Genomic DNA, 22,142 nt, shown 5'->3' on the forward strand with positions numbered 1-22,142 from the left:
TATGAGGATATGTTAGATGCAGAAGATATATATATATATACATATGTATTTCCCCACCATCCCATTTTATAAACTAGCAGAAACTCGTCAGTGTGAACAAAGCAATGTTAATTAAACAGGCTAGAAATGGCCATCAAAGGAAAAATTCCATGGGGAAAAAAAAAAAAAAAGCCTGGCAATGGTTAAATATATATGCTAGCAGAGAGCCCTTTGCAAAGGTACATGCTTTGTTTATTAGTTTATTTTTAAATGGTAAACTGCAACACATGAATGCCAATGCAAATATGTTTTAAAGCACCTATGGACTCCACAGTACCCTAATAAAAGACCTCAAATCCTTCCCTTAGTAATAGTTTGGCATTACAGATATTTACTTTATTTGTAACAGCTTTGATTAAAAAAAGCCTTCATGGATGCTGGAAATAATCAGCAAGCCTGCACTAATTGCTAGCCACTCCTGGAAGATAACCAAGCAATACCTATTACAGTGGTAAGCAGGAAGATTTGCATTTGAGGTGATGTGAGCAAAGTAACAACAGTTCCTTCACTACCCAGTGACATCCAACAACCTCCTACATTAACTGGAGTAACATTTCTGTGCTAGGGCTGAACCAGCAATTAAAAACCTCCCCAACAATGATCAACTGTTTCATATTCATATTCTTGTCCCTTAACATTTTATTATGTAATTAGTTTAATTTCCCTGGTCACACTTAGGTCAACAATTGCAAAGTTAGTTTAAAAATTCTGACAAAATGCATACACATGCACTTTGCTGCACTTTGTGCAGCATTATTTTTTTTTAAAATGCATTTCACTACATGTCCTGTAGTTAACATCCCTTACAGAGGCAATACATTTTAGTAAAAAGACTAATACAGGTAAGGAAAAACCGAAGATCCTCCCATACCCCAAACATTTATCAGTGCCTTCAACAAAGGCAAACTGTAAACTGAAGATCAGACTAAGTATAGAACAACCAATATTTATTTATGACTACTTTCCCCAAAACAATATTGTGGACACTGCTGAAATATAAACAGATCTACAATAAAAAAAAAAATAAAAAAATCATCAGTTATATGTGGAACATGTTATTCACAATGAAATACATCTCCAAATTTTAAGAAATAATTTAATCCAAACTTCTTCTCAAACTTTAGATGTATAACCCCAAAAGCAAAACAAACAAAACCCCAAGCAAGAACAGAAAGCATTTGGATTTGGCTGCATTTGAGAGATCTCTACATGTTCTCTCAAACAGACATGAACAGTTTTGGCTGCTGGTGGTATAAATTGACTGATGTTTTTGTTTCTTTTTAAAGTTACTCACTGGATCAAAGGAAAGGCCTCACTTGTCTCAAAAGAAACAAAAATCTACAAGCAACCAAAAAAACCCCACATATATAGTGCATATTATCACTCCCCCCACCACTTTTAGATTTGTTTCATAAACATTTAATTGTAAGTTTAGCTTTTTTAAAATTGTAAACTTTGTTACTGGAGTACAGTAAGAAACAAACAGTAACAAATAAGCTTCCTAAACGGCCATCTAAATTACCAAAAAAAAAAAAAAAAAGTAACTCTTAGTATTACCAGTGGTTACTCTCACAACTTCAGACAACTTTAATTCTTTTATACTGTCAAAAAAGCATAAAATTTTTCTTTCATTTCAAACTCTTAATGATAACACATCTTCAATGATAATGTGGTTTGTGCTGGAGTGCAGTGCTGCCTGCCAGAAAGCTGTAAAAATGTAAAAATGGCTGTTTACATTGGTTACAGCCAATGTAAACAAATTTCAAAAACAAACCACCCAAAAGCTCAGACCTAGTGAAAACATTTCTGTAATGCTCAGAAGTATTTCTTAATATCTTTGCTTTTTAATCTCCCAAGCACCAAATAAATTTTATTTTTATCCTTCCTGAAGCTGCCATTAAGCATAGTACATTTTAATTCCATTTAGAAAACAAAAATTTTCTTTCAAAGCAGGAAGAAATTTAAGAATGTCAGATGGAGGAAAGGCCACACGTCCCATGTCTCCTGACTGGATCTCCAGCAAACACCACGAGACGAGAGCAATAAGTATTTTTTTGCAGTGTTCAACTAACTTTGATTAACTGATTAAACCATGGTTTAGTCAGGCACTGTGTGAAGAAGATTCCCCCCTGCCTAAACTCTCTATTGCTGCCTCTGCAGGACACAACAGAGTTTAACATGGGGAGATCTCCAGCACATTTGTGGTCCTTCTCCATCTTTTACAGAATTTTTATTAATATTTTTTTTTTAAACTAAAGTCTGTACAAATGTGAGTGGAAAGAAGTGATGATATAAATAATCGCCCAATGAATTATGCAAATTTAACCTTTAATTTATTGAGCAGGAAAAAAGGTCATCAGCATTTGCACTGAGATCACTTAAGACACTTGTACATTCAAGGTCTGATTTTAAAAACTCCTGTCTCACAAGCCTGGCCTTTACAGGCCAGATTTTTGTATGATATCCTCACGTCCCACTGGGCTGCCTACTGGTGTTTCTGAACTGGTGAGAGTGGCAGGTGTTGAGAACTGGAAAACCTGACTTGAGTGCCTGGTGTGGAGTCTGTCAGAGCACCCAATCCCCCTCCAAAAGCTGTGGAAAGCCAACTCAAACAAAGAGTAGGCACTAAACACCAGACATGGCTGTGCCCAGGACCAAGGGAAAGGATGTGGGCAGTACACTGACACCCAACGCAATTTGCTCGCTCAAGCTAATGCTAAAGAGGGCAATGCTAATGAAAAGCAACACTTCTGAAGAGCAGTACTGTGTAGGAGGAGAAAGCTACTACCCCTGACCTTGTTCAAAAGGCTGCTGTAGCACCACACGTGGCTCTCCACCAGTGCTCACAAAAAGAAAGAGGGCTCAGAAACAAGTGGGCTGAAGGGACCTGTGTCTCATGGCAAGCAGCTCAATCAGTTACATTCATCCACGAGGGAGCAGACTACTAATTTGATTTAGAAAACTTCTACTGAGAAAAGATTTCTGAATAACAGCCTCATCAGAAAGAAGCAACTGAGCTCTGATGGCTGGAAACCAAAGCTACACAGAGATAAGGCCATAAATCCAGACCAGAAATAATCCACCTACTTTTCAGCAGTAAGTGCACAATGCATACACCGATTTATCCAAAAGCATGCTTGAAAACATCCTGCTTCTGCAACTCCTTCCAAAACCCAGCCCACGAAGAAGTCTGAAAACAAGGGGAACAAGAGGTGTTTTCTCCCTCTCTGCTTGCTGCTGGCACTGGTCCATGCCTAGCACACATCACGGAACCCAGCTTGCCTCCCTGGAATGTTAACTTGGCCACCAGTGGCCTCAAGAGAGACCAACCAACCTACCAACACTGACCACAGCTCATCCGGCAAACAGAAACACTGTTTCAACTCTTGAAAAACAGGGATGATTTTCATTAAAAAATTTCAACACATAGACTTAGAAAAATACTAAAAAGTGACACAAAATTGTCATATATGGTTTTATTTTCTGTTGTAACTGCGATTCAGAAACACTCTTTATGACAGGTTAGCTACTCTTGTCATTTGAAATAAAAAATGTTTCTCTGATAAACAGTAAGTCTTCTTAAAACCAAATAATCTCCACTCCCTGTATTTATAAAGCCTACAAATAATTACATGACTTCTCCATCCAGTATTCAAAAAATCATGATGACCAACAGTATGCTAAACCCCCCTGTGATTCCAACACAGTGATAACTGATATCTTAACCTCTCTTCAAAGAGTTAGGAAAGTTCTGGGCCTCCCTTCTGCATAAAGCAGAAGCGTTTCAAAACTTTTTCACTGCTGAAAACAAAACCTCTCCTATCCTTTGCACTCCAGTACATGTGAGAACTTTGTTTCTAGAGATGTATTGCATGTCTTCTCAGAATAAATTTAAAACATCTGGTCAGATATCAGTTACATTTGAGGATTCCCTAAACGTCTGCATCCTGATGTCATTTTGTGTCCACACCTGCTCTTAGAAGGTGGTTTCTTCTTCTGTGCATTACTTGTTTTATAAGCCAATTCATTCTACTAGTGCATGAAGACTGATCAAAAGCGTGTGTGACAGTTGTGAAAGAAAGCCTGTACCAGAGAACATTTTCTTCACACTTGCATTCATTTTACCTGCCAATTACCACCTGGATTTAAAAAAAAAATAAAAATTAGGCTTTAAAATCCTAACCTTCCTGGAGATGCAGATTAAATAATACAGACAAATTATGCTCTACACATTTTGCTAGTTAACAAAAATCCTTTACATACCAGATGACCAGGGGAAAAAAAAAAAAAAAAAGGGGGGGGGAAACACCCAAACCCCACAAAGAAAAATGCAACAATATGCCCCCAAATCCTGTGTTACTATTTCAAATAAAAATAAATAATCTGTATCAGCCTCTGCAGTGAAAGAGAGAACAGTCATCACCAACCTCACATGAAGTGAAAAGGCAAGTGGATGGCCTCTTTTCTGAACTATATTGGCTACTTCATATAAAATGGGAAAACATCTGAAATGGAAGCATTACCCAACTACAATGTAGTATTCAGTGGAAGCATTCGTTGCCTCGGAATTCCAGGTATGGTAACTGCCTCATTAATGAAGAATTAAGAACAAAGCTTTCAGTTGTAGACTAAGATCACAGTTACAGCACTTCTGACAATCACAAGTGTACATGGAGTATCTCTAGCAAGAAGGTTTATCTAAGATGGTAGTAAATTACTGTTATTTTAAAAATGGGGAAAAGGATGTATCAGGGTGAGTTTTTACATGAAAAGTTGTAAAGTTTAATATAATTTAATTATGTGAAGAAAAAAGTGTGCTAAACTGGTGTATGTTCCAGCAGAAATCAACACTGGGGCACAGAACACTAAGTGTATTTACATAATATATATAATTTATAATCTACTGCATTATAGAGAGAACCATATTCATTCACAGCACTGTAAGCTGGAGGACAAGCAAAGTGTCATTCCTTTCCACTTTTAATTACCTTCTCTTCATACATTCACCAAGACCACTTTCTGAATCTTGCCTAAGACTAAAAGGGAGGGCAGAATTCAGAGTCAACAGCACAAGGAAGACCTTGTAGGAATGAAAACCAGACATCTCCAGATTCAGTATTTTACCTGTAAGCAGAGCTGTTGTCACTCCTACTTTCTTTTTAGGGGCTTGAGGGGCAAACAGACAGCACTGCTGTGCTCCAAGGTTTGGCACTGCCCCTGGATTCTCAGGGAGTTCTGTGATCTTTCACCTTGTGGCTCATGAGCTCATCTCCCTGCCTGGGAGCTAACTGCAGAGCCATGAAATGTGACTGCTACTCCTGTCCTTCAGGCCACTCAACTCCAGCTGTCCATGTTTTAATTTTCAGCAAAGATGTTCAATAATGTGATCCCTTATTACATTATGCATTGCTGTTAAGGGCCATCCATTTTAATTACGTATTTATCACTACCCTGATCACAATCATTCAGCTGGGTTTAATTTACCTTACACATATGCTTCATCCTCATGTTTTGACAATTATGTTTAAGACAAAGAAATTTTTCTGCAAGTGTGCTTCATAAAAACTGAGAAATCATGACATTATGGTGTGGACACACAAAACACAAAACATGGACAAACAGACTACATAGAAATAGGTATGTTCTTCTGTCAGGAAAAAATTTGTGCACGTTGGTACTGATTAAAAAAAAAAATATTCCCCTGCAGCAGCCATGGTTATATGCTCAGGGTTCATATCTAAAAAGAATTACCAGTCTGAGACTTGACTTTTCCACCTTCAATTTCAAGCTGCCTCTTAGATTTCAAAATTTCATTAAGTTAGATAAATGTTGCTAAAGCACATTAGAAAGCACATTGTTTAAAAATGTCTGCTACTTTAAAGAGATTCCAGGAATAGGTAACATGAAGAAAGTTAACACATGAAAGAGAACGCAGTGTTCCAGAGGTATGCTCTTTCCTTTCCTAATAGCTGGTTCATCTCATTGTTTTTATTACCCTTCACAGCTAAGCTACTTTGTTGTAAACAACTGCATACAGTTTCTGCAGTATTTCATAACTTGCATTAATATTCTAAGATCAATTACAGGTCAACGTAGCAACCTCAGACTGAAAAAATAATTAAGTGTATTGAGATGGAAAAATCACGTGTTTAAAAGTTACATTTCCTTTTGAACTTTACTTTGCAAAGACTGATCCTATCTCCCTTTGAGGTGTTATAGCTTCAATAGTTGGCATGGCATCAAAACAATAGGCAGCTTGGAAGAAGTTTAGTGAAATCTCTCACAGATAATTCTTGGAGAGGAAAAGAAAAGTTATATCCTATTCATATTATTCCTCATCTTTGCCTTAACTAAAGTCAATACTTGAAACATAATTTTTTTTTTAATCTAAGAATCCTTCTGTGTAAGAACTTCAGGATACATTTCCTATGCTTGCACAGTTAGAACTTGGCAATCATGCTCTTATTGCATCTGCATGAGTGCAACTTCCTTTCTGTCAGTCCTAACAAATGCAATTTTGGCTTCCTCATATCCATTCAACACTCGTCTTGGCCATTAATTGCTCAGGTCATCCCCCTCTGAGTTCTTTGATTCATTTTATGCTTGGGAGAAGGTCCCAAAGCAAACTTTCCTCCATCATCTTTGCAACACTCTGCTTCAAGGTCATTCTCTTTTTATTTGCCATCACAAAATTAAAATATTTATGAGGGGAAAAAAGCAACAACATTAAATTCTTCACCTGTTGCACCAAATGAGATTGCTGTGAATAAATACAAGATAGAAGTACTATCCTGAACACATCTTCTGCCAAGGTTGTAAACAAGTCATAAAACTCCGTGGAGTAAACACAAAAACAAAACAAGTTACAGCAAAAAGTGTCTATAATAATACTTGGGATTAATACAATTCCTAATGCTTGAAATCATTAACACTTGAACTCTTGCCTCTTGTACATGAAAATATTTGGATAATTTTCCTCTTGAATCCTAATCTTTACTGAACTGTTTTTTAAAAAGGCCGACTCCAACACTGGCTCCATGTGTGGTTCAGGGGTGAAATTTATACAGATGAAGAAACCATAGAAACAGAAATTAGTCACATGTATCCACTAAAGGTGGTAGTCAGTATTAACAATCTAAAATGATTATATAAGAATTAATCTTATTACAGCTCCTAGGCACTGATGCTAAATGTCAAGCATCCACAATGAACGGAGAACTGCAAAAATAAATTTTTCTTAAGATTTCATCTACACTATTTGAAATTGCACTCAACCAAGATGTGTGATTCAGCTGAGTTTTCACAGCAGAGGAGATAACACCCAGCAGATACAGGAAATTCGTGCTGGAGACAGTGGGAAAGGTACACACTTAAGTGAAGTCTTGAGAGGTAATGTCCTCTCTACTGCTAATTCGGGAAGCAGAAAGACAATTGAATACAAAGAGCCTTTGTGATGAAGCAACAGGCTGTCCTACTGTGACTGGTTTAGTGAATTTGTAATGACTTGGGGATTTTTATTCATTCAAATAAAAGACTGTAATTACTATGTGACATGCTTCTTTGAAATAGCACTACTTATAAAAGAAGATTTTTAGGATTCAAAATGTTATCATTGGACTTCGGTACTTTAAATTCTATCTCCTGTAGTGCTGTGACAAATTAGTATTGTAGCTAGTTGCTGTGATGAATTTTTTCCAGCACTAAGTGCATTGTCAAAAAAGCATTCCTGACATGAAGCAACTTGCCAGCTCTACTGCTTTTAAAGACAGAGGGCTGACAACTCCCCCCAAAAACTCGTGAGCACTCCAAGGGCAGTATCACCCACTCCAGATGAACATGCTCCAGACATGGCCTGCTTTGTGTCTCTGACCTCAAGCTCTTGCAGCCTCTGCTGCTGTACAGATAAAATAAGCAATCTCTCAGTAAATAAAACAAGGGATTAAAATATGATATCTAACTAAGAATTTGGCATACTTTACCATTCTGCTTACAGGAATGCACTGCAGGTCCTTAATGCCTTAGACATGCTCTGGAAGTCGGCATGTGAGCGTAGCTGTTAAAACATTTTACTTTCTGCTAACCGGGGAGATGGCAAGATCCCAAACAAGCAGCAAACGGATAAACGAAACTCCTGACAAAAGGAGTAACATCTTACAAGCCTTTGCTGTGAAAAGTTACAGTGTGTTATTCACAGTACCTCTGAAGAAAAATTAAACTGTACACTACAAAATGCAAGAGGGTCATGAATTTCCCCTTCACAGCCATAGGAATTCAGTACAAAGATAAAAATCCCTACTGTACAAAGAAGGTAATTTTAATGATATGTCAAAATTAAAAAAACCTGACTGTGCGACCAGAGTTCAGTTCAGTCCCACTCTAGATGAAAAACAAATGAAGATATAACAGCACAAACTCCACTTTGCTCTGGAAGTGCAATGCTGCAGCTGCAGAGCTGCCAGGAGAGCAGTCTCCTATGGACATCTGACAAATGAAACACATTTGTGAGAAAAATTTTTTTCAGCTTTGAAGCTATTCAGGCCCATAAAATTAAGACTTGAGCATTAAGGTAATTTCAAAATAATACTCATTTAAAAAATATATTTCCTATAGCTTTAAGAATGTTTAACAAGCAGCAACTAAGAGACAAGTGAAAAATTTGATCAGTTTTTAGTAAAAAAAAAAAAAAAGTGCAATAAATTACTTCTTAGTATGACAGTAAGACAGAAATCATTCCTTCAATAACAAGAATTTATCAACTTTTGCTTATTCCTGCCAATACCTACCCATTCTGAGGGCATTAAATCTGAATTAACTGCCTGATATATCCTAATGACTTCAAGACCACACAGTAGAAGCTTGAGCAACTGCAGAGAATATCAAACATCCTTATTAAAAATCAATAGAGAGAAAGCATGTGGCCTGGAAGGCTGAAGAAACTGGTAACAAGATTCTTAAGTTCTTCTACTCCTAAGGAAATTATACATCAATTCCCATGAAGCTGGGTGATGAATGAAAAAAAATTTGACAGTAGTATCTCCTACCTGAAAGACAAATAATTTTTGTAAAATCTCAGAGCATTTGCAAATTTATTGATAGTAGAGAGGGTCTTCAGGCTTTGCATGACAGGACAGGCCCATCTTTTCAGATCAAGGCAAGAGATTTCGTAATAAAACATTTTTTCCCCTGTAGATAATGCATTCATAGCATTAGTATTCACTACTCAAAATTTCAGTATTCATAGTATATGAGTATTTCTGACAACAGAACATCCTCGGGTTTTTGGTTCAGTTCAATTTCAATGAAAAAAATAAACTCCCATCCCACCCTTTCATCCTTTGCCCACTATAATAAAGGGAAACCCAACTGCTAACCACTATTTCTTAGCATTCTTAGTAAAATCTAACTAATTTATCCTGAAAAGCAAACTGCAGCTAGAAAAAGGAAAGATGTGCTATTAGCATTAACCTTGTCTCCTGCCTAAGAGAGACCCACTGGTGTTTCACAGGGCACAAGGGAGCACCAATAATATGAACATCAGAGAGAAAAGGAATGAAGAATGGAGCAAATAAATAAGCAGGGATGGGGAAGTGGAGGGTTGGGGAAGGCATAAAGGTCAACTAGAAAGATTAACTTAAAGATGACAGGGAAAAAAAAAGAAAGACAGAAGAGGGGTGGCCTCAATGCAAACTGTTCTCCAGTGTTTTCCCTCTTCTCTCCTATGGGATTGGGGAGGGGGTAGAACAAATCTCTTCCAACAACATTAGATCAGTACCAAAGAAAAGATTAAGCACTGAAACTTGTAGTTATTTTCATTACCATTTCTGTTTAGCAAAAGGATGAAAAATAAGGAGAAATAGCATGGTGATATTCCAACAGTAGATGAAACCAGAGGAAAAGTAATTTTAGGCACAGAAATAACAGGTGTTTAGATCAGGGTATAGAACATCATGAAATAACATGAAAACACAGGAACAAAAGTACAGCTAAAGTGGCTTGGGAAGTACAGACTGTAGATTCAGATATATTTTTAAAAACTACTGAAGAAAAAAAGATTAAAAAAATCCCAAAACCAGGAAAAAGCCCTCGAGGAGATCTATTTTATAAGATAAATGACTAGCTTTTTTCTCCATCACAAGCTGTGCAAATGAAGCCAAGCAGCTCAACCTAACCAAGTATTCAACCTAACTCCATTTTCCTTAAAAAGACTCAGACCAAAGTAATTGTGGAAAGAACACAAATAGTTGTGTTCTTAGCATTGCTTTGTTGAACTGAACCTAAAAAAAAAAACAAACCAAAAAAACCATGAAACCAAAACCAAACAAATCAACAATAGAAAGGACTATCCTGGGTTTATCTGAATATCCTAATGAATGTCATATATAGCAAATCTAGTAGTTGTTTCTCATTTCTTTTCTGCTTCTACATGCTGTGAGGGAATTGTCAGTTTTTGAAAAGAAGATAATTTATTTTCCCAAACAGTACAAGCTTTAACAACTTCTGCTGCCAAGAGGCAAGTTTGAAGATGGAAGAAAATTTAATTTCCAAGCTTAATTCAATCTGTAATATTCCTTTTAAGATCATGGCTGAGGTCCCCCCTTGTCAGATTTCCTGCAAAAAGATCACTAGGTTGTTTGGAACTGTAATACAGTAAACCCTGCTAGCTTGCTAATACAAGCAGTCAGTGACATGATTTCACCTATAACCTGTACATGAAAGGCAATGACACTGAATTATCAAAGACCAGAATCCAAATCCAAACCAGAATCCAAATTTTATAGCGTAAAAATAATTCTTATTAAGTCTGTTTTGTGATGCAACTACCCTTTTTGTCAGTCTTCCCTAATTTTGCAGAACTGTGAAAGCCAGAAATGAAACTCTCACATTTGAAGTGCTAGTTGAGTAAATAGAGATCTGTATGCAAGATGCATAATCTTCAGGTATCTTTGAGTCTGCATACAGTCCCACTGCAGAATTTGGACAAAGGAATGCAAGGAATGCATCCATATGGGTCAGTTTGAAGGGCAGAAGCCAAAAGCAAGCTGTAAAACTGGATGTTCAACAAAGCTGCAGTCTTGCAAGAGTCAAGCCCTTACTTATGCTGTTGTCCAGCCTTCCCAAAAGTATTACAGATTTTTTTTAATAACACTGACAAAAGACAGTAATAATTCTTAATTCCTACCAGATATGTGAAAAGTAAAGCTCTGTGCAGGAAATCATATTCTGTCCTGTCATTCTCCCCTTGCTAACTGAGACTACTTCCAGATATGAAGTAGCAGAAGGTTCAGTTTCCTATTGTTAGTTTTAATAGCCATCATCTTGTCTGGGATTCAATCACCACTTATATATGACACTCACCCACATGTGACTAGCTATTTAGATAATTCTTTACAAATTCTCTGTTTGTCACAACAATAAACACTACCTGGAACTAAATGTACGAGTGGCTTTTCTATGCTTATTGGTCAACATATCTCTTGTTGTAGTGTTTTTGCTATGCTCCTAATCTGCCCGAGTCCTTTATCTTCAGTTTCCTTTTCTCCTTTCATGTCTACAATATGAATTGCTCATCAATATCACATACCCTACATTTTCCATTACATATTCTTTTCTTCTTTAGTAATATCTTTCTTTTCGTACTACTTTTCTAATTCAACTTGTCATAAAATTCCAGTTTTTCTTGCTTGTCATAGGTAACTCTGAGATGAGCCCCATTTTGTATCTCTAGGAGTGTCTAACACAGTAACTTAAAGCATCAACATTTCCTTTGTTTAGCAAATATACTATAGACCTCACTCCAATCTGCTGCATGTTTTTTCTCTTCACTACATGTTCTGTCGCACTGCAGAAGCTGATCACTGTCCACAAGGTATCCTCCTTACTCAACTTATGGTTGACTTTCTCCACATCCATTCATGGAGCTTTGCCCTGAGCAGCTCAGGGATGCAGAGATGAAATGCAGCTGCAACACCAGAGCAGCAGTTTTGCCTCCACAACTGCTTTTGCTCCTGCTCTGCTAAAATACAGATAAGTTCCTCTGCTCCACTGACACACATTGCACACCTTGCTAGGGCTCTGCTTATGTTTGTGTGCATTTCAAAGCCTTCTACACACTGCAAACTTTCCTAGGTGCAATTTGGAAAGTATTTCACTAAAAGCTGCTATAACATACTGCTTCTGCTGTGCTTCTCCATGCCTGGTGGGCAGGCAGGGCAGAGAGATTCCCGTGTGCTGTCAAGGAAGATGGAAGGGGAGCATATCAAAGGCTCCAGAACCAAATCCCAGATATGAAGTCCAGCATCTGATTCACCAGATTCAATACCCAGTGATGAAGAAAGCCATCTTCTCGAACTGAAAATCACTGTGCAAATACTTTTTCTTGAGGGAAAATTATAATTAAAATACATGGTGTGTTAAAAAAAGTGAGTCACAGGTGATTCACATCCATGTGTATGGCAGTCCTCAGGGAAACCTAAAAAAAAAAGTAATTTCTCCTCTTTTAGATACAAAGTATTTGATCAAACTAAACACAAAGAAGGGAATCTGGATATAAGCATTCTGTTGTTATTTTGTTATACTGCTTTGAACAAAAAAGGCCAGAAATAATACATAAAAACACACTGTAAAAACTACGTGCTATTTTTCAACTTACCTGCAGCTCCCCTAAAGTTTGTGGCGTTTCTTGCACACGCACTGTATGCCCACACACAGAGACACACAAAAAGTCAATAAGCTTTCACAGAAAATCAAGAAAGTGCAAAGGCCCTCACCCAAGGAAGTGTTAGGTCTACTTGAAGACCCCCACCTACAGCACCAAGAAGCAGCCCACTACCAACGCCGGGTTAGCGAGAGGCCAAGGAAGATCTAGAGGTGTTGGACAGACCACGGCCAGGGGTTAGAGAGAGCCCAGGCCAAGGTTTTGGGTTAGTGAGAGCCCAGGCCAAGGTTTTGGGTTAGTGAGAGCCCAGGCCCGCTGTGGCACTTACTGAGGCTGCCACAGACCGCCATGCAGTACTCCTCCGAGTCAAAGTTGTTCCGGTTCCCGCCGCAGCCGCCGTAAAAGAAGGGCGCGCACTTTCCTTCGGCCACGTCAAAGTACCAGCGGGAGATCATCGCGCGGCAGGGACCAGTCTCGGCTTGCTCAGAGCACACCTCTAGTCACAGGAGACCCGGAGGAACCACATTTAGCATGGAAATGGGATTGTCTTGGTCTTTTTTAATTAGGTGTCTTTCAATGACAACGCCTGTGCGAGGAAGGAGGTGCACCCAAGGAGGTGTTCTGGGGAGTGGGGAACCCTCCTGCACAAAACCACCCCAGAGACAACAAAGGTAAACTTTGAACTGACTCAGATTTGTGCCACTAAGCCTCTTTACTCTGCCTCTACTTCTGTGTTTGTAGCTACTTTACCCACACACACACTGAAGGAGGTGTTGCCCCTGAAACAAGCCCCAGGCTAGTGGCAAGGGTACACATGTTAAGTTTTGTCTTGCTTCCAGACCAGAGGGTACAAACCACTGGCTGTCCATAGGTCTGCCAGTGGCCCCAGGCAGATTCCTGCCCCCCAAGCCCCACTTGGTACCTCTCTGGAATGGGAACATCTGAAAGCAGTTGTCACATATTTCCTTGTTACTTAGCTATATAACTCCTCCCCTGCCCAAATTAAAAAGGCTTCCTGGCTTATACAAATGCAAACACAAAATCAAACATACTTATGACTTCCAGAAGAAAAAATAATCTCTTCAGACACCTATTTACATATAGTCATTGTCAAAGAAACTCCCTCTTGAAAGCTGCCTGGTGCAAGGTTTTAATTCATAGTCCAAGGACTCACATGTATAAAAATACTGCCATTGCTTTAAAAAAAAAAATTAAACTCCGTGTTCACTGTGAACTGCTACAGTCTCTGCCTAAATTCTGCAAAATACAAAAACCTGAGGGAAGAACCAAACCACACAAAGAAAGACAAAGCAAAATTCTGATTGCAATTTGGAATTCAGCCAATTACACATGTAAATGCATAGCCCTTTACCAATAATGTTCCAAACAGACAAAAACAGTTTTATCTTTCAATACACTGTGTAAGGCATTTCAGATCCATATAACGTTAAACACCAATACGCCCCTCATTTGCTTTTATCCCACGCACTGCATCAGCAGAAAAATTGGCACATTAAATTAGAAGCTTCTACTTTCTCTGCATATATTTGAATTCTGTGGAAGGCAGATCTCTAAGGGTTGAAAGGTATGAAGAAATATTAGTGCATTAGCACTGAAAATCCCCTGCATGCCCACCACCTCTCTGATGTTGGCTACAAAGAATCCTGCTTTTCAGAGTCTGTTCTGATCCATCACTTCACTCTCCCCAGGTACCCCACTATTTATGAATAGATTTTGTGTACAATTATCACCACCAGTAAGTGTATACCTAAATTTTCCTTAAACTATACCTAAATTTATTAATTTTATTACCTAAAGTATTAAATTTATACCTAAATTATACTTTAGGTATAATTACATGTTTTAACATATTCATGTATGGTATATATAAATGATGTCAAGAATCAATTTCAGGGAGCAGGTCTAAAAGAAACAGATCAAAGTATGTGCAGTCATGGAGTATGTGCTACAGATGTCACAATTCCATACTGAGCAATTAGGAGGAAAGGAATAGTAGCAGGTGAAAGAATAGTGCCTTTTTTACTTCTGGAAAAATAAATATATTTAATTGTCAAACACGTTAATTACAATTAATTGTATACTACCATATGATTAATTATAGACCACATCTAATACAAAAGTATTTCTTCTCATTTATTTAAAAATGAAATCCAGCCCCTCTATACAATTATACAGTCAAATCTTCACACAAAGCTAACTTTGCACAGCCTTGGAAGAGCTGTCATATGTGAATTAAAAATGAATAGTGACTCCTGACAGTAAAGAGACAGATATAATCAAAAGAATTCTTTTGCTGATGGGAAATGTCATTTCAAAAACCACAGAAGCCTCAACAACTCAGTCTTTCTTAGCTGATGCTGACTATGGGCTGACCTCTGCTTGCACAGTTAGTGACTTCTAGGATTCCCTCAAAATACTAGTTTTGCTATAAAGCTGGATTGATTCCTTTACATGCTGTTGGTGTTACCAGGATGGGAACAGTTTTACCTGATATTTCCTGTAGGTAGCTCTAACAGAAAGTGCAGCAGAGATTCCTTTTTTTTTCCCATGTGCAAAAGCAATGATAGCTGCCCATCAAATAGTTGAAGGCAGTGTTAACAGGGAATTGGCTGTTTGGAAACCAAAGTTATTTATACACATGGAGATGCAATTGAAAAGGAGCTCAGGAAACTAAAGGGTAGCATATCAAACCCAGTAAGACTGAAACACTGTAACCCAGTGTTGCCAGGGACCTGCCTCCTGCCCAAAGTGACATCTCCCACCAGGCTGCTGGTGACAGTTCAGGGCAATGCAAGGACATCTTTCCCTCTGGCCTGCATAGCCAACCATACTGCTGTTCATGAGACCTTAACAGTAATTACTTAATTGCAGAGTGAAAGGGTCCATTGTGCAAAAACTTTATGACCTAAATGAAGATTAAACAAGAGAGGGGAAAAATGCTCTGGGTTAACGTTTTGCAACTGTTGTTTGAGGAAGGTTGTTGCTGGTTCAGTCTAGGAAACTTCTTGCTGCTGCCATCCCTTCCCCAGTGCCACCACCACCATCCACTACTGCCCATTCTCTGTGGAGGACTCAAGAGTAAGGTTTCTTCACCCCTGTTTTGAGACAAAGGTACCTTTTCAAATCAGCTTCAATGCCTGGGAAATGGTGACACTGCTCCTGATGATGAACCAGTAGCTCTTTCCATGGCTCTCCATATCCCCATCACTTGTCCTTACCAAAAGAAAGCCACCACATTTGAACCTCAGCTTTATCACCTCATCTGAGAAGATGGGAAAATGAAGTGCACAGACAGAAAATTCAGCAAGTTTTCTTGGGCTGTTAATCGAAATAACTTTTCCCCTTCTGCTGCTACCTAGAGCAGCAATTAATGCCCATGATGGATAAGCTGCAGGTCTTTTAAAGATATTAGCAGCAAGCAGGCAGCATACACTCCTATGTGATTAATCAAAAAATTAAAAGCTATCTTTCCTTCATATATTAATCTTGTTGCTGAAAACTGATTAAAAGATTAATTACTTTTCACCACTGTGCAATTCGATTTTACTGGGCAAATACATACACACATTAAGTTGTATCCAGTATAGCATTAATGGTGACTTTCTTCTAAGGAACTTTCTCACCCTCCCTCCTCTGATGATGCATTTTTATATTTTGGTACATGAAACTGGATAAAATTAAAGAGGACAAGCCTCTATCTCAACCCAAGCTCATAAGTGGTCTAAATTCTGGTTTCAGATGCCTACAGCTTCCAAACCATCTTGGTGCACAAAGAGCCAAGGTCTTAACCAAGCTGGTTGATCATCCCCTGAAGAACAGTGCTGTAGCAAACCTTTTTTAACTTGCTTCAAAATTAGTAAGTGATCTACTGAAAGCTAACCAGTTACATTAAACATCAGGGCTGACTGTGTTACTTATTCTTTGCAAAGCACAGACTTCAGCAATCTAGGAAACATGTAGTCTTCAAGTATGTGGACACTGATTGATAGTGGCTTTACACAAAGTATCTCCATAAACACTCATCTACCAAAGTGCTATAAGCAGAGCTAATTACAATTCATGTGCAAACATTTCGGATATTTTTGATGATCAGTTAGTTATATCATTACCATATAAAGTGTTTCTTTCTGTTTCTTGAAGAAAACTGATTTTAAATCAAAGTGAAATTATAATTGCTTTATTTCAAAATCTCAACTCCATGCTCTTTTTTCCCATATGGAACTAATGCTTACTCTGTGAACACCAATATTTTCAATTGAGGGATCTGAAATAAAATTTAAACTTGTAATGGGGGATGGGGTGGGGTGTGTGTTTAAAAGTACATTTACATACTTCTATTGCTGTAAACATGAAAGTAACTTCAGGATTTGGATATATTTACATGATCATGAGAGCTAAGCTCATTAAAGTGCTGGCACAGGCAGTTTTAAACAAGAAATTAGATGTGAAGAAATTTAAGAAAAAAAAGGACAAACAGGAGGAGTTAAGACTACCTAACTGTCTTGCAAGTTGGGTCCTACACTTAGTTTACACCTCTGAAAAACCTGCCCACTTTAATGCTTCAGCAGATAGATAACATCATACTGGCTATAAATATTGCAAGTTCTTTAATTTAGCCACAGTAATGAAAGATATACTGCATTGATGACTCTTTCTATACTACCAGCCCTTCAAGTGTGAAGTTGATATTGTCAAGTACATACAAATAAACAATACTGATGGTGTGAACCAACTCACTAGGACTGGTAGGTGGCTGTTACTTCAAGCAGAGTATAATGTGGGGCCCAAACAAGTCTTAAACAGGGACCTAAACCACTTAGCTGCTGAAGTATATGGGACCACAATCTTATATTTTATGATTTATATTTCACTAATAGAGTAGATGATTAATGCAGGAGAGGCCAAAGGAACAAAGCTCTCAAATATGTATCATGGCAGGCATATGATTCCCTTTATCATAAGCTAGGATATTGAATAGATTGAATAATTTTGGCTTGTGTGTCTTCAGGAACTGAAACCTATAGTTTCAGGATATTAATACACTTTTATCTATATTAGTCTCCATTTCTTAACTAGATGACAATAATTAGACAAGAGTAAGTGCACTCTCTTTTTTGTTGAGTTTTCATTTAGTTTGACTGTTCATGTTCCAAAAGTCACAGTATTGTTTTGCACAATGAATTAATCAAAAGGGAATACTTAGAAATTATTTCACAGAAAAAAACTTTCTTATTCTGAATTTATAGTTAGAAGAGCCAGCCAATTTTGACATTGAGTATCCAAAAACAAAAGCTAATTTCAAAAGAGATTTTTGGAATTAGGAGAAGACAGCTGTGAAGCTGGCACATCCTCCAGGAATAAACTTGGTGCAAAAGCTATACAATTGCTTAAAAGAAAAAAAGCAAAATTATGACTTCCAAATACAACAGGGAATAAAAGCACTTCTAAAACTTAAATATACTAGAATTTTAATTTTCATCCTGTGCAATTAAGATTTAATTTCTCTCTCTAATGTTTCTTTTTAAGCTACTAGAGGGGAATATTTAAATTATGAAAAAAAACCTTAATTGTATACTTAGCTAGAACACAAACACTTATAATTCTGAAGTGGAACAAATATGTGAAAATACATTTTCTTTTTACTTGTGCACAACCCTACAGTTTGAATCTAAGTGCCATATAGTACTTCCAATGGACAGAACCAACACAAAAAGTTCAGCACGATTTTAAATGTAGATCAGGAAAATAAAATGAATTTCTATGTATTTTAGAAAAAGCAAAACTTTCACATAACACCATGATTATGCTAACGTGACAAGACAGTGAATATGAGGATTAGCTCAACAGTACATTCCAGTCTTTTTACACAGCAAAACAAAATATACAATTAATTATTGCTTTAAAATAATAGTATTTAAAATAGTATTTTCTCTATGGAAACAGATTTTTGAGTGATTTCTTCTGGAAAGCACTGGAAAAATCTGGAAATTTCAAATGAAACCACTCTACACCTTCTAGCCTTACGTAAAAAACCAACCAGTTATTGAACTTAGTATTAAACTACTTTTGCTCTTGACCCAAAATATATTGGTTTTCAGACAACAAGATTAATTTCTATGTTATAAAAAAGATTTCTTCCAATTGCAACGTATCTTGAAGTATTATATTATGGTGGAACAGAAGTTCTTTAAATTATAATGTCTACTTAGAAGCTATCAGTTATTCTAATGCAAATCTATTAGGTTAATTTTATTAGCTCTTATTCATATATTAAGAGTAGATTACCATTCTTATTTAAGATCTCTAAAAAAAGAGGTAAGTTTTCATAATGTGTGCTATTCAACAGCAATGTATCAATGTTTTCTTAATATGAAATCACATACTATTAGTTTCTAACTAAAGCATATTGCATAGTTTTGAAGCAAATGAAGACCCAGGAACTACTGCTTTAAAAGAAAGATAATCTTTCAAAGAAAAAAGTGGAGCAAAACTGTTCTTCTTTTTTAACAACAACAACAAAAAAGCTCAATTAATCGAGCTAATGCTACTAATATTACCTAAAATTTACCACTAGCAATCAGGGTCAACCTTCATTGCCGTAGACAGACGATAGCTATCACTGAATAGATTTAAAGTCTTCCACACATAAAAATCTTCAGCAACCCCCCCCCCCCCCCCCCATACTAGACCAATATAGCGAAGAGCTACCATATGAGCATGAGGCTACTTCTCTCACATTAGGAAACCAGCCTCTTGCTTGCAACTCAAGATTGTAAACATAGTTAAAATGTCACATCAAACAGCTCTATTTAAGTTCTTTCCCTACTGTTTAGACAAATCCAGCAGAATTAGCTAAAGCAAAACCAATAGCTACAGGGCAACATTATAGACTAGACAAAGCAGATGAAGTTTCTGCTGCTCAGTCTCCTCCATCAGCTGCTAGGTATCCACAGAAGCTGCCAAGAGCTTCCTGCCAGCTACTGCACTGACCCTGCTGCACTCTTTTAAATGAGGCCAGAATGACTGCCGTGTCCATGTGCTAAGCTGAAATTGCTTATTCTTTGTTGCAAGCCAAGAGAGACTGCGTTTTCTTGTCACCCACTGTGCTGAAGGAGAGTAGAAACAAAAACCACAAACAGTTGCACATGATGGGGGGGGACAGGGCTCCACCTTGCTTCGGTCACCTGGAGCCTGGAAGCCTCAGGAGCAGCTCTGCAACACCTGAGATGCAGCAATGAGGACAGCAGAAAACTATCAACCATCTTAACCCTGGCCAGCAGAGTGTTTCCAGAGTCACAGTTTTGCTGCAGGGATTCATAAACAAGCCATATTTTCTTCAGCACAAATTCAGTGATAACATCTCCCAGTGACCAAAAGTGAAAAACATCGACCTGACATTCATTTCACACTTTGGATCCCTGTAACCTCAGATCCACAATCATCTGGATTTTACACCTGAAAACCAGCAAAAGTATACCCAAAAGTTTAAACTGGGTTTGCTGCCCTACTCTGTATGAACTAAGAGTAGAGATGGTCCTTCACAAAAGGCAGGAAAATTAATACTGGCAAGCACTGTGCTAGGAAAAACTTATTCACATTTTCTAATAAACACTATTGCTTATAGAAATATGGTTGCTGTGGAAAACGAATGAAAAGCCTGTCCTCCTGCCAATGACCTCACCCACCCCTTAGGCAAGGCTAACTTCCTTTTCACTGAAAATGAGTTTCCAAGTAGTCCTGCTACTGCTATTTTGATCACAATTCATTAAAATGTGCACAGAAATAAGCTTGCCTAACAAATTGATTCTACAATAGCTCAACTGTCTTCGAAGTATAACATTACATTTATGCTCTTCAATTATTTATGGTTGAAAGCAATCATTCTATTGATTTGGGGGAGAAAGGGCTTGCTACCAGCTCACAATTAGATCCTAATTTATGGCTTTAGAATAGTTGCTCTTTGTTGATTCATGTATGAAAATCAACTCCTCTCACATAGAACAAACCCACTCACTGTGCTCTTTAGTGCTAATGACATAATATTAGTTACAGCTTCATAAAGCATATATAAAACTCGCTGCAAAGTGTCTGTGAAGAGCATCTCAGGATATATTTTATGAACTGCACTCCTGAATACTTTGAAGAAGTAGCCTGAACAGAGGTCACAATCATGAGAACAAAGCTCTGACATTTAATTCCATCTGAAAAGGCTTGTAAGCTTCCTCCACACGATGGACTTCTTAGTACGTACATTGTATACATGGTACCTCTGCTTCTTTCATTTGCACTGACAGCAACAAACTTTCCCCTTTGCAACAGCAAGACAACAGCAGATGCTCACCGCAGACACTCCAGTGCTGGGTCTGCTGGCCACACCAGGAGCACAGCTTTCTCTCAAGTTATTTGGACATGTCTACTTTCACAAATAAGTAAGCATTTTGCATAGTGCAGCTTAGACACCAGCTACTCACACTCAGGGTCTGTCTCAGCAGCCTCCATTGGCCCAGGGTGGTTGGAGAATAGAAAGCAGCAAGGGCTGTGGCAGAATTGGGCTGAAAACTTGGATTGGTAACAGGTTGCCCTCACCTCGTTTGCAGCACAATATATTGCCTTCACAGTCACCCAAGGTGTGAAATTTTAGAGTTGGGAAAAACAGGACAATAGCATTTCATTATCAGGGAGCAAATGTGTACACTTACAAAGGATTTTTAAAAGGTGACTTCAATAGTTCGCCTCATGTCTTTTGTATTTTACATTCATATTATTACACACTACTTTCCTGAAGGCTAAACATCTTAACCTCTTTGAAATGTCAGTCTCAGTAAAGAAACATGTTGTACCTAATTTGTCCTCATTTCCACTCATCCAAAATCCCATTAAAGTCAAGTGTACTTTTCCCCCATCCCCCCCTCAATTTACCAGGGAGAACAGGGTGGTTTATCCCCAGGTGGTGAAAGCTCACATATGGAAATGTATTTAATTGGTTTTTAAGATTTAAACACAATCTCCTCCCACCCACTCCTCACTCGAATGACTCTCCAATAACTGAGCAAAACACTCAACACAGTTATGTAAGACAGAAATGCACAAGACTGCATTACCAGCCTTACAAAGAAACATTTGCAAGATATTTTAGCAACGCTATGGAACTTTTCACTAGTGAGCTTATCTGCATGCAAAAAACATAAATGAAGTAACTCTGCTATTCCCAAAGCATCCTCTGGACACCCTTCTGTCCTCAGTGTGTGTGATGTATCATGGTCAGAAGTCCCCTGCTCCATACCTGCTCTGCCAGACATTGGCACCATGTTTCAAGAGAAAAGGAAACTACTTCATGCAAAATGGGGCACTCTGACAGCATTTCAGTCCCATGTGTCCCCAGAGGTAGGGGCTGGGAAAGCAAAGGGAGAGGGAAAAAGCCAGGCCA

At 37.9% G+C, this 22,142-nt stretch overlaps 1 protein-coding gene across 2 annotated transcripts in view; it reads right to left on the reverse strand.

Annotated features, from left to right (window-relative positions):
* The window catches only part of APP (amyloid beta precursor protein), a 212,113-nt gene that overhangs the window by 64,424 nt on the left and 125,547 nt on the right, over positions 1 to 22,142 (reverse strand). Inside the window, exon 7 of one of the 2 annotated variants that reach the window (XM_030447476.1) lies at positions 13,023 to 13,190. The exons of the other annotated variant lie outside the window; for it this stretch is intronic. Coding sequence (XP_030303336.1) covers positions 13,023 to 13,190 — 168 coding nt within the window. The remainder of the gene's footprint in view (positions 1 to 13,022; positions 13,191 to 22,142) is intronic. 2 annotated transcript variants of the gene reach the window in all.

Source organism: Calypte anna, chromosome 1 (assembly GCF_003957555.1).
Source record: "Calypte anna isolate BGI_N300 chromosome 1, bCalAnn1_v1.p, whole genome shotgun sequence".
Classification (NCBI taxonomy): domain Eukaryota; kingdom Metazoa; phylum Chordata; class Aves; order Apodiformes; family Trochilidae; genus Calypte; species Calypte anna.